The 16,605-nt window shown below is 33.3% G+C and overlaps 1 protein-coding gene across 2 annotated transcripts; it reads left to right on the top strand.

Annotated features, from left to right (window-relative positions):
* The first annotated feature begins 13,140 nt into the window (after positions 1–13,140).
* Positions 13,141–16,387, top strand: LOC114370072. 2 transcript variants are annotated; one of them, XM_028327358.1, is made up of 5 exons: positions 13,141–13,490; positions 14,329–14,429; positions 15,117–15,230; positions 15,308–15,409; positions 16,027–16,387. In XM_028327358.1, exons 1-5 carry the CDS (start codon positions 13,271–13,273, stop codon positions 16,195–16,197), a joined length of 708 nt encoding a protein of 235 aa, XP_028183159.1. In that variant the 5' UTR covers positions 13,141–13,270; the 3' UTR covers positions 16,198–16,387. The 2 variants fall into 2 exon arrangements, with proteins under 2 accessions (XP_028183159.1, XP_028183158.1); XM_028327357.1 differs by having other exon boundaries at positions 13,142–13,490; positions 15,114–15,230.
* Positions 16,388–16,605: the final 218 nt, after the last annotated feature.

Genomic DNA, 16,605 nt, shown 5'->3' with positions numbered 1-16,605 from the left:
TTTTTAGATAGCTATCAAAATCATTTAATGAGATAAACAAGGCTAGCCCTTAATTTGGTAAAAATTCGTGTGGGTAAAGAAGAATGGGGGGGGGGGGGGGGGGGGGGGGTTGACGAATTAAATGTGGGAGATATTTGATCAGTGGCCTATGTGAAGCGAGGTTTTGATATGAAAATGATGTGTGAGAACACAAAAAGATAATTGATAACATAAATGGACAAGTAGAGTACTTAATTTGTGTTGGTTATGATCACCAGAGAATCACGATAAGGTTGCTACCTTGCAGGATGGTTATTTTATAATATAAAGCCTCCACATTTGTTTTTCGAAGTCACTTTCAGATAGCAACTGAAACTATCCAAATTTAAGAATACCATAAGATCAATTTAATTACCGTTGGGTAAAGGGGAAAGATCTGGTGTAGCTATTCATATTTCATATATATTCATTAAAATGAAAAGGGTGTTGCACGAAACCAGGATTTGATTGAAAAGGTTTACTCCTCCCTACCAAATGTATATCTTGCGTTACGTAAAAGGCTAAAAAATCTTAACTTGTTAGGTTTATCCAACAATTCAGATTGTCATGTATAGCAGAAGTGAGTAGTACCTTTTCAATCTTTTTTCTTTTATCATAAACAGTGTTTTGTCATTCAATCAATGTATCTTTGGTTTGGGGTGAGGTTTATAATTTTGATTTAAATAATCCTAATTTTAAAAAATCAACTTTCATTAAAAGTAAATTTGAAGCCATTTCCAAAATTTATAGCAAAAGTTTATATAAATTATTTAAAATTAAATTCATATATTTTTTAAGAAAAAATTGTTAAAAATTGTTTTAAGAAGCAAAAATTGATTTAAAATAATCAAATATTTTTCTTTTTCCCTTAGAAATCACAGATTTCCCACTCCGACATGATACCCAAGACCTCAATCGTTTTCCCAAGAAATGCTATAAAAAAAAATAGTCGGTAGTTTTCTTACGATCGTAAAATAGGAAAGGTTGTCACATAGCAAGCAGTTAAAAGTTAACAAGTGTATTGAATTAGGATTTTTAATGATTTAAAAAAAATTATATGAATCAGGATTTTTAAATGGAATAAATAAGTTTTGTGGTATTTCATTAAGATTTTTAAGTTTTTTTTAAAGAGTACAATAAAATTTGATTATATTTGATTAGAATTTTTTATAACTTTTAAAAAATTGATATTAAAAATATATGAATTCAGATAAACTTTTTTAAGATAAATTTATATATCTTTTTAATATAAAATATCTATCAAACAATTTCACTCAAATTCATGAAATTTTGTTAAACTTTTATTTATGAGATTTTTTTTTCATCACACATACATTCTTTCTTCAATAGCCAACCCAACAAAAAAGTGAAATGTATTTGATTGGGCCAAAAGATAGTATTCTTCAATATCCGAGTCACATATATTTCTTCTATTCTTTTGAAATTAAAAAATATCAAATATATTTTTTTCCTTTGCTTTTTAAATTAAATTAATATTTATCTTATATGTCAAGATTAACCATGTTTTTCTTATACTAATTATATTCATTGCTTGCTCAACGTAATGATTTTATAATTATCATCTTTAATTTTGTACTCCACGCACAAATTTTTCATTCTCGTCACTTCCTTCTAGTATATACTTATTATCGCATTTCAAACATATCATTAGATTTATCATAAAATAATTATAGTAATTAAAAAAAATAAAAAATTTAATATATTATTTTAAATCTACTATTTATATTCAAACGTGAGAATAACAAGATCTTATTACAAAAATGATTAGTACAGGAGTAGCTAAAGTTAAAATCAATTTAGATATTAAAATATTTAAAAATTATATTGATTTTAATTTATTTTATTCAAACCTCATCATTTCTTATTATTATTTTTTATTAACTCTTGTAATTTTGAATGTGTTTTTAAAAAATCACAAAGTTCTTTTAAATCTTATAAATTTATAAAATTCTTTCAAACCATTTAAATTTTTATGATATAAATTCATTAAAATTCAAAACTATCATAAAATTTTTGTAAAAAACTTGATAAATCATAATATTTCCTACATGATCTTTAAGATTTACGAGACTTTTTTATGTTAAAATAATTTTTGAAAATCCTAATTCAATATACTCCCTAAAGAGTTACAAGAAAAAGTTAATTTTAGTACATAGTCAAATATATCTCTCTTATAACATGTTTGATTATACGTCTTGAATATATTTTTTATATTTTGAATGTAATTTTAAAAAATTAATAGTTAAAGGACGTGCTTAAATTTGTTTAATAATCTGTTTTCACACAAATTCACATCAAATTGTCAAAAATAAAGTAAAAGCAAGTATGATCTGCCTCAACTCAATGCATGCTGATTGTGGAGAGACGTGAATCAGACACACATTAGCTTCCACATTTTTTTAACGAGTTTCCAAAAACACTATTAATCGTTAGAATGAATTTTGTCCTTTCAATAAAATATTTTCCAAGCCCACAACTGAGATTTGAACATTTATAATATATATTTACTATTTTTTTTTCGTTTAGCACAAGTTAATTTTTTATTTACATTAACAGAAGTTAGTTTTACTTTGAGGGAAAGTGTTGAAGTTTCAGAATTTTGGTGTACGTTATTGTGGGTGGCAAACAAACAAGTCAAAGTGAAGTAGAATTGAAGGGTGAACAGAAGTAGTTAGTTATACAGTGGGGTTGACAATTAATTGGCGGGGCCGTGAGTTGAAAAGCTGAAAAGAAACAAAGGGTCCTGGCGTGGACAAAAAAGTGGTGCGGCTAAACTAGACATGGCAAACTGAACAGGGGACGGGTATTATTTCCTTAGTTTTTTATTATGACTTTCTAACATATATATTCGTATTCATCTTCGATATCCCTGATGAATTAAAATTTGTTACTCATCCCAGTATCCATCGGATATTTGATATTCCAGTCCCCGTCCTGTCCCTAATTCAGATTTATAAAAAAAGTTTTTTTTTTATAAAAAAAGATTATATTGAAAATCTGATTTTTTTTAAAAAAAATTGATTGTTATACATTTATTTTTAACTACTTGTATTTACAACACATTTGTCTACACAAATCATCAAGAAAAAAATCTTAAATTATGTAAAAATTATAAAAAAAAATTAACAAGTAATTAATAAAATTTTAATAATTTCATCAATGGAGCGGGTACAGGAATGAGTATGGGACGGGTAGTGACATCCCTGTCCCCGACCCTGACCTCGATTAAAAAAATCGAATAATCCCCGAATTTAAACTTGTACCCGATCAACTCGGATATTTCCCGTCAAAATCGAGACAGATTTGGATGGATACCCACGGATACAAGTTTCATTGTCATGCCTACACTAAACTGAATTATTGAACCATTTTACAGGCTAATGTGCAAACCGAATCTTATGTCAAAATCTCAACACGCATGGATTGCACCATGATTTACCAGTTGGAGTTTGTTTTGTATGCTAGCCATAGGAATCAACTTGTAACATTATGAGTAATGAGAGACATATTGAACCCTAAATACATGGCTTACTTGCACAAAAGAAAGAGGGCTTGGTGGACAAAATGAAAAAGTTTAAGGGTAGACATTTTGTGCATGTTTGGTTGTCCATCTAACTTGTTATCGCATGAATTAATTCTAAGATGAATCTAATGGTCCAACAAAGACTGAACGTAAAAAGAAGGATCTAGATGTTTTTGTCAATAATGTCCTCTCTCTCTCTTATAGTTCTATACAACTTAAATTGCAAGTTGGTTGTAAGAATTTCTATGTAGTATGTAACAAGATTTGATTTTAATTAATTAGTAGTGCGGGTAAAACATTATTGTTATTGTATCATTAATAATAATAATAATAATTAGTTTTTAAAAATTATAGTGGCAAAACTAGTAGTTTCCTTGCCCAAATCAATTAGTTCCCAACTCTAATCCTGAAGCAAAAGCAATTTAACTTTTTTTTAAAATATTGAATAAATAATTTGCCAATTGTCATGCACTTCTGGTGGCAGCCCACTAACACGGTAACATATATCTCTGATACGGGCTAGAACAAAGAGAGGGATTTCACTTAAGCACAATGGGTGTTGCTAGGTGCACCCAGCACTATTGCTGGTGCACCCAACACTTTATTTGAATGGGCAAAAATGCCCCTGAGTTAAATTTAAAAACAAAAAACGCACCCATACACTTCTTCTTCTACGCTGCTACTCTCCTCCACGCTTCTTCTTCTCCTGCTTTCGGTGCCATTGACGACCAGCATTCGTGCTGCTCCACCATCGAGGTAAGTTTGTTCTTTCTCCACGCATTTGCTTTGCTGGTTTTGTTTATTTATGGATGTAGGGTAAAGAATTTAGGTTTTAGTTCATACGGATGTACTTCATTCGTATTAGGATTTAGTTCATACGAATGTACTTCATCCGTATTTTGTATTGAGTCTATAACGTTCATACAGATGAAGTTCATCCGTATGATTGATACGAATGAACTTCATTCGTATGAGTCTTATGGATGTACTTCATCCATATGACTCTACATCTGTATGAAGATTTTAATTTTTTTTGGGCAATTTTTTTTTTTGAAAATTGATTTATATTTGTTTGTTTTGTATTAAAAATAGGTATGCTTTGTGTTTATTAAAAAAATATGTATGATTGCATGGTGATATGAAATAAATTTTAAACTTTAATAGTAAATAATAGGTATGTTTTTTGTTTATTATGTTTAATATATTTGAATGAAAATAGTGATTAGGGTTAGTAGCTAGGGTTTAGTTTAGGGCTTAGGGTTTAGTGTAGGGCTTAGGGTTTAATATATATGGTGGTATGTTATTGGTAGTTTTATAAATTGTAGATATGTAGTGGTTAGGATTTAGTTTAGTGCTTAGGGTTGAGCTTAGGGTTTAGTTTAGGGCTTAGGGTTTAATATATATGGTGGTATGTTATTGGTAGTTTTACAAATTGTAGATATGTAGTGGTTAGGGTTTAGTGGCTAGGATTTAGTTTAGTGCTTAGGGTTTAGCTTAGGGCTTAGGGCAAAAGTGTTATGTTTTAGGGTGGTTGGATTAGGGTTTATCTGCTAGTGTTAAGGATTTAGGGTTATGTAGGTTTATTGTTATTTGAATAGTAAATATTAAATTTGACAAAAAAAATACATGTGTGTCATGATTTGCAGATTATGGTTAGAACCAGAGGTTTAGATCGTGTCCTAGGTAGGGTTATAGGCAGAGCCCTGGGGAGAGAGGATCATCATGATTCAGATGATGTTTCCTAGCAACGAAGGCCTACAACATATGCACGTAGGCAACGGGAAGCTGCCCCTGTTGCTGAGGATGCTCCTGATGTGATTGAGGACGTACCTGCACCCGGTGTAGAAGCTGCTAATGGTGGTGAGGGATTTCATGTTGATGATGCTAAGGGATTCCCAGGTGGACCACGTGACCCATCAGTGCTGACTGAGTTTGGTGACCATGCTACACTTAGCATATGGAATGGATAGGTATTTTAAATTTTTGAGTAAAGTTTTTTGTTAAGTATTTGTTATTACTGAAATTTTTGTGTTAGTTTAATTTATTATTTTATGTTATTTCGAATCATTTATACTTCAATTTAGGAACGCCCTGAATTGAAGTTAGCCTCCCACGGAAGGAAAATTGAGAAATTTGGGAACCCTGCTTTAGAAATTGAAGGGTTAGTCGCTGCCACAAGATTAACTCCTTGATCGCATGTTCAGTAGACACTGGCGATTGGGGAGTTATATCCGCTTTTGTCGAGAGGTGACACAAGGAGACTAGCAGTTTCCATTTTCCTATAGGAGAGCTGACCATCACGCTTGATGATGTGGCATCACTGCTTCATCTTCTGATCATAGGCACCTTCCATAGCTTTGAGCCTCTACATGTGGACGAATCGGTGTTGATGTTGGTGGAGTTGCTAGAAGTCTTGGGTAAGGAAGCTAGAGCTAAGACTATACAATGTCATGGGGCATACGTATGCCTATCATGGCTATGGGATATTTATCAGAGGAGATGTGAGGCCCGACATTGGACTGTTGCAGCTCGTGCGTATCTCCTACACTTGCTAGGTTGCACTCTTTTTGCTAACAAGAGTGCAACACATGTTCATGTAGTATATTTAGACACTTTCCGAGACTTGACTCAGAGTGGAAGCTATGCATGGGGAGCTGTCGTCCTAGTGCATATGTATGATCATTTAAATGATGCTTGTAAGAGGAGTGGCCGACAACTTGCTAGTTATATCACTTTATTACAGGTAACTTTTATGTTTTAAATATGTTAAATTGGATTATGATTTAAATATGTTTTTAATATGTTTATTTGACATTTCTTTTATGTTGATGTAATGTGTGTAGTGTTGGATATATGAGCACTTTTTCAGTGTTTGTGAGAGCGTGATTGATGCAGAGTATGATGAGACGTCACCACATGCCTGTCGGTGGCTTACTATGAAGGCTTATTTGAAAGGATTCCCAACATCGACGTATCGGACACATATAGATGCACTGATGATCCTTGACGTATGCTAGATGCCTTATGGTGATCACCGAGGAGTTAGGGCGTTTGACCTTATTTCATGCTTTCAAGGTGAGCTTAGATGGGGTCCCGTTGTGGTCACACATCGATCAGAGAGGGTGGTGCGACAATTTGGATACATTCAGACCATTCCTCCACTACCTATGGGTGTCAACTTGTCATTTGAGGATATCGATGACGGGTGGATGCATTACTTGGACCATCTAGCCGCAGGGGGGACAAATTTGTCTTGTGCCTGGCCAGTGTGCACCAGATTACATGGACTAGTTCTTCGGGATCTCTCATCTGTTCATCACACCCAAACATCCACCTGTCCCACAGCATGACACATACGTGTAGCCAGATATCCCTGAGGTCCCAGTGGCACCAGAAGTTGGAGCTTCACATGCACCTTCTGATGTGGAGCAGCCTAGACATGCAGTGGTAAGATGACTTGCTTTAATGTTTTATTAAATGTTATTTATTTCAGTTACTGTAATTGTATATGTGTTTTTTTAATATCATAGGATGCGTGCCAAGCGATTGCAGAAAGGTTGAAGCATCTGCTCAACCTAAGGATATTAACTGCAGGCATAGAGGTACATGAGATCATGGAAGACTGCATCAGGATCGCTAGGGGGGTCACATCAAATGGAAATGTTTATGTTAGGGCGCGACGAAGGCAGCACACGAATCAGTCACAGATGATGTTTATATCTTGTATTTGACAACATTTTTGTTTTTCCTAACATTTTGTATTTGTTACATTATTTTGGTTATAACTTTTATTTTATGTTTATTCTAGTCGTGTGTGTCTTCTATTAGCCCAAATTGTTGTGTTCACATGAGCGAGAATAACCTATTTAGTTGAAGAACTCATGTTTGATTCTCATTGTGCACCGCGAACATAATTAGTCTCTGACTTATGACAAAAAAAAATTAAAATTGTGAAATGGATCACTTCATTCAGCCAATCTAACCTGATTGGATCAAGTTGATCCACTTCTTATACAGGCTACGGATTTGTTAGTTCAACTTAACTTGATTAGTTAACCTAAATTTTTCTAGTTATTTTTAAGTCTCAAAATAAATGGCTTATTTGATTCGTAGTTAAGCCAATTTTAACTTCTTTATCCCTTGATAATTGAATGGCTACAAAATGTTCATCCTTTTTATTTCTACTATAAAACTCAAATTGATTAAAATAAAGGTTTGAAAAAACTTATAAATTAAGTAAAAAAAAAAAGGTCAACAATAAAAGTTAGGTTTGAAATAAAGGTTTTATTATATGACACATACCAACAAGTACATTATGTACATAACCTTTCTTTAATTCACGAACGCGTCGATTTGTTAAGTTAAACTAGTCAATATCACTTCCTCTAATGGAAGAACGATATGCACCTCTTACATTGTATATGTGTTTGATTGTTGTACAACTATTGATATTGTGCTCCTTCAACGTTAGCAGAATGTTTCTTGGTTTCACCATTGACTTGGTCATATAAGCAATAATAGTTTTCCCATCCATAGCCAATCGCACAGCGTATGAATATCTAACTAATGACTTGGCCAATTCATGATTATGAATCTCACACACCAACTTCACCATCCAACCTTGCCCTCCAATCACTGATTTCCCATGAAGCTTGAAGGGACACCCACATTTTCTGCTCCTAGTATCTCTTCTAACAAATTTTTTCTTCCTACACCTATACTGATCACTTTTTTCACAACCAATTAACACAAATGAACTTCTTCCTCTACTACCAGTCTGTGTGTTAGACCTCTTAATGACGGCAAGAAATTCGTTTTCATGAGCAACCATTCGAGCCCACTACAAAACATCATCTCAGGTACCAAAGACCTACAACGCAACCCAGGCAATTTAAGTTTTCTACAACACATACATTTTATCAAATCACTCACAATAATGAACATTATTACCTGAGAAGTATTAAAAGCTTCCGAACAATCAACATGTGGTTCATTCACACCACATTCTTGTTCATTTTAATAATTCATATCAACTTCTTCAGACATTATACTGTCATACATCCATTGATCTTCGTCCATCTTAACAACAAATAAAAAAATTTATACATCATACACAAGTCTACATAATCTTTTAGTGCACACCATATTATCAAAACTAAAATTCATAGTCATATATATCAATAAACAAAAACCCTATATTAGTCCCTCCATATACTTTATATTTTAATTCCATTTTAGTTCTTACCATTAAAATTTGATAAATATCATCAAAATAAATTAACTACATATATATTAGCAAGTAATACAAATAAATTTATAATTTATACCTAATTTGAACCTATATAATTAAATTATATACTTTTACTATATATAATTTGTAATAACTAAATAATTCATAATTTTCACAAAAAATTACACTATAGGGACTAAAAAAAACTATCAAACTATAGGAAACAAATCACTAATTTAACATATTAATAATTAAAATAAATAAATTTTCTGAAAACTTAAAAAAAAACAACAACAAAAAAACCTATACGGATGAACTACATTCGTATGGCTTATACGGATAAACTTCATCCATAAGTACAAACTAAAGCTTATGGATGTAGTTCATCCGTATAAACCATACGGATGAACTACATCCGTAAGAATCATATGGGTGAACTACATCTGTATGTTGTACTTCGTACTTACGGATCTACTTCATTCGTATACAACTTACAGATGCACTTCATCCGTATGTAAAAAAAAAAACCAAATCTAATAGAACACCAGTTACCCAAAAAAGCTAGAAAAATGTGTACTTCTGACGAAATCAAACCAATAACTACAACAATCACCCACCGGTAACACTTTCACCTCCACCGAACCACTACCTCTCTCAACAATGGAAAACAACCATGAACGGGAGAAACCGGAGCACAATGATAAAAGCATAAAACAAAAAAAAGCCACCAGCAATAGTGCCATTTAAAAGAAAAACCAACAGGAACATTTTTACCATTTATAAAATATGTTGGGTGCACCTAGCAAGTCCCAAGCACAATTTGTTAACAGCCCAAAACTACTTGAATTAATCAAGCTTAAGAGAAAATAGTGCAATATTAAATTATGTGATCGTAATATTGAAATCATGGCTTCATAAAAAAAATGTCCAGGCCCAAAATTTGTATTTTCTCGATAGAAAGGACAATATATATATATATATATATATATATATTAACATGCATAGAAGTCAAGAGTTACAAATATAGTTTCTTAATGTGTCTCTATAGGCTGACTGAGAAGATATGATGATATATTCCTGAACCTGCCGAAGCAATGGAGAGAAAAAAAGGACCAAAAAGAAAGCAAAGGGGCATTAAATTTAGAAGCATGTGGCCTTGTCTACATGCATTGGACAGGTAGCGTAAACAAAGAAACAGCCAGCTAAAAGACAAGGGTTATTCAGCTTTTTCCTGATGGCTTCTAAGACATATCTGTATGTTCTCGTATGTTGTTATTTTTGTGTTCTTATTCTGCCATGCGCACACACACACATATATAAATCAATGAGATAGACTATTTCAATTTAATCATCAGTAGTTTTGAGTTCGAATTTTGTAATTGACATAAATTGTTTCAATTTAATCAATAATTTTGAGTTCGAATTATGTCATGTCCATGTGTGTGCATGCGGTGAATGCTTGAATATAATAGAAACAAAGTATGTGGATGGACTGACATAGATTACTATAACTTAATTAGCAATTTCAAGTTTAAATTCTAATATATGTAATTAGATTAAACACTTAAAAAAATAATTTTATAATGATTATATCCGTCTCAAACAAGATTTTCATTTCATAAAAGATACAAATGATCCATAAAAAAAATGTTGAATCATGAATGCAACATAATGGTGAGAGAGTTCATGATCAGCACATTTGTCCGGAATGATAGCGTGCTTGCTAAAGAAGAGGGTACTTCCAAACGCAAGTCAGAATTGCAAAGGGCATGTTATATGTGCCTTCTCTATCACTTTTGCTTTCAATGCATATATGGGTCTCCGACATTGCACCAGCTTTTTTTTGTTTTGGAGATCATAATTATTCGCCTCATGACTGCACATCAGAACGTACAATTCCTCCTCTCTCTCTCTTTTTTTTCACTCAATCTTTGTTGCATGATGGAATATTATTTCCTTTTGATTCATGAAACCAGCTCATAGACCCTGAAGCCACCACCACCTTAACGCATAGAATTTGTGCTCTTTTTCCTTTTTGTCTAAAGGCGTTTGCATATGAAGCGGAGGAAATAAGTTAAGTCCCATGGTTGGAATCTTTCAAATAATGGAATTGACAATTGAATTTAGTGTACAAAAGTTTAGTAACATTTGGATAGCTCAGTTCACACACACATATATATATGACATGAGGTAAAGCAAGTTCAAACTTTTTTATCTCCTCTCTCTTTATAGGCTTAAGTCCATTTTAATGATGAGTCTTCCATTTAATTAAAAGAGAAATTTGAATTTTCATATATATAATCTTTAATAAATTTTATTTAAATGGAAAATTTCAAGAATTATTTTATATGTGACATTTTATTTTAAATAATTTTAGTTAATTCTAAAACGTTTCTTTTTGGGTAAGGAGTTAACTCAAAAACTTAAACGATCCAAGTTCCAAAAGGTAAGGGACAATGGATCACCAAATTGGGCCTTTGCCTTCTACACTTCCCATTTTGCTTCTTGCACTTTCCAATGGAAGCTTAATAGACACAAATGTCCCACTCACTTTCTTTTGTCTTCTTCCTCTAGTAACGCCTATCCTCTCTCTCTTCTTTCTCCAACATCTCCAACATGCAAACAGAGACACCGCCACCATGACATCCACCATCGCACCACACGTCACCCACCAATGCACCACACACACCATTGCATCACATAACCACCAAACGCCAAAGCCCAATCACAAATATGTTCTAGACCTCCTTGTCATAGGTGATGAGTTGGGTCTCGACAATGGCGTTCGATTTCCCAGATGGTGCAAGTAGGGTCAATGTTGAAGGTGTCGATGTAGAAGTGTGATGGTGTGTGTGGTGCGGTGATGAAGGAGAGGTTGGGGTGGTGCGGTGCATATGATAAGGTTTCAAGTTAGGATAATGGGCAAAGGGGAACAAAGGGTAGTGTCCTATTATGGAATGTCATTTATCACATTCCATAATAGGTTTTGGATCACTTGTCTTTATTTCAAAATGTAATTTTTACATTTAGGAATAGGGATAAGCAATCCAAAAATCTATTATGAAATTAAAAATCGCATTCTAGAATGGAGAATTTCAAGTGAAAGGGGGTATTTCTGTTCATCAAAATCTTTTGGGAATTGCAGGAAGCAAAGGTCACCAACTTGTTCTTATTAAAAGTCCATGAAAACCATTAATAAGTCGATAATCTAAGTGGTTCTGGACTCAATCCCTTTAAGCAAGGTCTTGAGTTTGAGTCTTGTGAATGAAAAAAAACGTGATTGAAAGAAGAAATCTCATTAAAAATAACTAGTCAGATTCTCTGATAAAGATGAATCATTAGTCAAATTAGTGGATATTCCACACCGATATCATGGTATAAAAAAAAAACCATGAAAAACAAAGTATACCTTCTACATAGCCCTAAATGTCTTTAATAAAATTATTTGATAGTATTAATATAATTTTGGTTGACTATTTTTATTTTTAAAGTGCATAAAAGTTTTTAATCATTCATAGCACAAGAACCGGGATGTTTTGGAAATTATTTTGAATTTTCTCAAGTCATCAGGGATGTAAAATATTTATTTTGGTGTTGTAAATGGTTGAAAATCGTTGAGTTTTCATTTAGATTCATAGGCCTTAAATCAGGTCAAAATGATCCAATTGGAGGTAGAAGATGATGAACAATAGAAGATAATAAGGGTTTTGTTGCGTCTATTTGAAGCAGGGATGATGTTTTTTTTTTTTCAGTAAAAAAAATTAAAAAGAGTCTATCTTTATCATGTTATATATATGAGATATGTTTTTTTGGTACGTATCACATTCCTGATTGTATATTGTAAATTGTGGAGTTACACAAGATTCATATTCAAGTTTGTACGAGAATCACGTAATGGTTAACTATGATCACATGCAATATAGTAAATTTTCCTAAGGAAACTCAATGTAATTTTTCATAATCCATCATGGTGAAATGATTAAATTTGTCTATTATGCAGTTTCAATTTTTTAGCAATAACTTAATTTTGTCAATTTTTTTCTAAAATAATTCCAATTATTTAGTATATTCATTACTTTTTTTTCACATGTCTTTTATTTATCTACTTCATTTCACCCAATTTTGAAGTTTACTATTATGTTGGCTCCTGAGGAAAATCGAGGAGGTCTGGTAGACTGGTATTTTCTTCCCTGGTCATGGAGTGATAGAATCAATCGTAAAGACAATAAATAATAATAATAAAAAAAAAAAAATAGGAACGTGTGTGCGGTATCCATGTGAAGTTCTCAGCCAGAAAAAAAAAAAAAACACTACACTCTAAGCAATAATAAACAAATAAATAAAAAAATAATCCAGAAATGCGCGACAAAGAGGGAGGAGGGTGTCCGAACGAACGCGCGGTGAGTAGTTGAATGAATAATCGAAAGCGGTTTTGATAACGTAACGTAACGTTTTGTGGTTAACTCCGTACCGTTCCAATGGCGGAAACCTCTGCTGCTGCAATATGCTTCTCCACATTCAGATTCTCTTTCGCTCCGTCCCGTTCTCCTTCCAAGACCTTCTTCTTCAACAACTCGTTCCCTTTCTCTCCTTCTTCCGCACCGCGTCTTCTCCATTTCGCTCCCAAAGCCTCCCCCTCCGGTAACATCTCCGGCGACGATTCCTTCGGTTTTTTCCCTTGGTCCGATCCCGACAATGGTACGCTCTTCCTTTTTCCCTGAATTTCTAACGCTGCTGATTGATTGTGGAATTAGAAAATTGGAGTTCCTTTTCAATTTTTTCGACTTTAAGCACTGCAATTGGAATTTGATTCTCTGCTTGTTGTCTTCAAATAGAGTAGAGTGGAGATTCACATTACTTGATCCACAATCATGTCGAAATAACAGTTAACGTGGTTTTAGCTAAATGCTCACATGTTTGCTTCCAGGTTGAGGCAATTTTCAGGTTGATTAAAATTTTTATAACCTAACTTGCTTTTAGAATAAAAATATTAGAACCTAAATCATGTCACTTTAAAATCAATTTTAACCATACATGTTGTGGCATTGTTGACTGATAACCTTATCCTTTAATCATGTGGTCAGATTAGAGTGTGTATGGAAATACATCTACCTGGGGAGTTCAGCCTCTTAATGAATTTCAGTACCTTGATACTAGTCTTGGATTAGTCTTGGATTTCGGTCAATTGATACCCTGGGTTCACCCAAAAAGGAGAATCACGTCACTTTAAAATCAATTTTTGCAAATACTCCATGTAACTCACCCAAACAAACACTTAATGTTTAAAGTAAAAATCTGTAGCCTTTTTTCGTTGTTTCAATTAGATATTTTTTGTGAGTGTGGATTTGATGCTTTTAGGATTTGAAGCATATTCTGTCCTACTTGCTCGTTAGTTGAGATGATTTTTGTCCGAATGTCTGCATTTTTAAGGCAAATCTTTGCTTGAATAATGTCAAGGTTCAGAAATTATTTAAGCCTTCGTGCTGTCACTTGTTTATATTCTGAGTTGCCTCCCTTTATGCTTGTGACTTCTCAGAAATTCAATGGATTCCTGAGGAGAGAATTACATTGTTCACTGCTGATGGATTGATCCAGATTGGAGGCTCCATGATTCCTCGCCGTGTCAGCTCTTCAGATGTATGATTTTATCATGATTGTTTTCATATTGCTTTCAGTTTACAAGTTAACATCTAAAATGTAGAGGGTGTTTAAATGTGCCGCTGGTTATGTTTAGTCCATATGCGTTTGGCTCTAAAATCTTGATTTATTTGAAGAAGATCATACAAATTCTTTTTTTGGTAAGTGATAACTGATAACTTTAACTCATGTTTCAGAATTTCACACAAAAACTTTTTGGAGTTTAAACAAACAAAGCACATGTCCACCTGAAACTTATGTTGAAAATTTAGTTCCATTAAAAGAGGGGGAGGACTGCATTATTTAAGGGGCTTTGATACTATGTCAAGAAATCAACTAGCTTAAAAGCTTAAACTGTTATATGTGAAAGTCTAACATGCTTCTTATCGTGATTTTAAGGTTTTCATTTGGTGCTTGCTACTTGTGGTATGTTTTTGCATAATATAACAGAGTTAGACTCTTTGCCCTGTCACTTCTCATGTTAAGAAGTATCTTGGTCTTTTATGTGGAATACTTGGCATCATAGAATCAGCTTCTAAGCCAAAGAAGCAAAGAGTCAAAGACACACTATGCCCTTTTTTGAACCTTTCTCATCTTTGATCCATGCTTCATCTGGTTTATAGTCCATGTCCATGTTATGTGATGTTTTTTTATATTGGCTAATCATATCGTTATGCTTTCCAGAAGAAGCTAGCGAAATCCAAAACTGCTCAAAAGTTTCAACGATTTCAAGAGAGTAATTACATGGATCCCAATCAAGGCCTTTGTCTGGGTGCACTCTTTGATATCGCAGCTACTAATGTAAGTAGTCAGTCTTTTAACTAAATCTCCTTAGTTATCCTTGTCCATTTCATAAATATGACTTACCCTCTTTTTAGGGACTTGATATGGGCAGAAGACTTTGTATTTTTGGATTCTGCCGTTCCATTGAGATGCTTAGTGATGTGGTGGAAGACACTGTTTTAGAGCATGGTGGAGAGGTAGGCTATACTTTTTTTTTCTTTCTATAAAGCTATTGTCCTCTGGTTCTTACTATATATGAAGAAAGTTCAATCGAAATTGGAAACCAATGTTAAAATTTCATGAGATGTTCTGCTTATGAAACTGCCTTGTCAGAGGATAATCTCCACAGAATAATCATTAACTTCCAATATACTGATTGTCTTTAAATATACCAATTCTTTTCAGATCAACTTTCAATCCTTAGCATCTTGTTGAAGTGAAAGAATAAGTTACACAAATATAGAAATTTGAATTGGAAGACCATTCTCCTTCCAATAACAATCATTAACTGGATCTAGACTTGGGCTTGTCATTGAAAGTTGTATTTGCCCATTTTCTCTTGGTTTTATTAACTAACATATTAACGGGTAACTGGAATTTTTATGGCTAATTTCATTCATGTCTGGAAGATGCCGCAACTTAGTTAGGTTGGTTGATAGTACCACCTATTGAGGGGTCATGTTTGGTGAAATGCATAGACGTAGAAGCATTTACTTAATAACTTTCCCATTGATGTGTCACATTATCCAGATTTTTTCTTCTAATATCATGTGAACCCAAATTTCTGAATACTAGAACCAATCTTATATGGCAGATTATTGCGGCGGAGAAGGCAAGCAAAGGTGATTTACACGAAAAGCTAACGATGACTGTTGCAGTGCCATTATTATGGGGGGTTCCTCCAGCTTCTGAGACACTTCACCTAGCTGTTAAAAGTGGTGGAGGGATTGTAGAGAAGGTCTATTGGCAATGGGACTTTCTGTAAATACACATTTTAGTCCCCCGCCCCCCTAACCATTATTTCTGCACTCTGTACATAAAATTGTATCTCTGTATATGCACATAAAAAATTAATGTCATTGTATCTCTATACTTGTACAATAAACTAATGTCATAACAGTATAAAATTGTACGTTCATTTGGTCACAATGAACAGCTAGTTCTTGCATTCTCAACATTGAACTTGAAATTTGACTCTAAAAAATTATTTGAATACATCTGCCCATAAGTGAAAAGTCCAATGGGTTTGTAGAGTAGGCGAAAACCAGGGCAATCAACAACCAATTCAAATGGAATTTGGAATTATAGAACTAGATGCTTAAGCTGTTGGAAAGGAGTGAAGTGCTTTAATTCATCTCTTAATGTGAGTTTTTCTTTTTCTCTCCTGATATTA

This window comes from Glycine soja, chromosome 10 (genome assembly GCF_004193775.1).
Source record: "Glycine soja cultivar W05 chromosome 10, ASM419377v2, whole genome shotgun sequence".
Classification (NCBI taxonomy): Eukaryota; Viridiplantae; Streptophyta; class Magnoliopsida; order Fabales; family Fabaceae; genus Glycine; species Glycine soja.
The sequence above is the reverse complement of the archived record's forward strand: the minus strand, read 5'-3'. Positions and strand labels throughout refer to the sequence as shown.

Bases quoted from the DNA above. Each gene is read 5' to 3' on its own strand.
- LOC114370072 (XM_028327357.1), top strand. From the start codon at position 13,271: ATGGCGGAAACCTCTGCTGCTGCAATATGCTTCTCCACATTCAGATTC. The intron at 14,430-15,113 runs GTATGATTTTAT...TATGCTTTCCAG, and splicing joins GCCGTGTCAGCTCTTCAGAT to AAGAAGCTAGCGAAATCCAA. The intron at 15,231-15,307 runs GTAAGTAGTCAG...CCCTCTTTTTAG, and splicing joins TTGATATCGCAGCTACTAAT to GGACTTGATATGGGCAGAAG.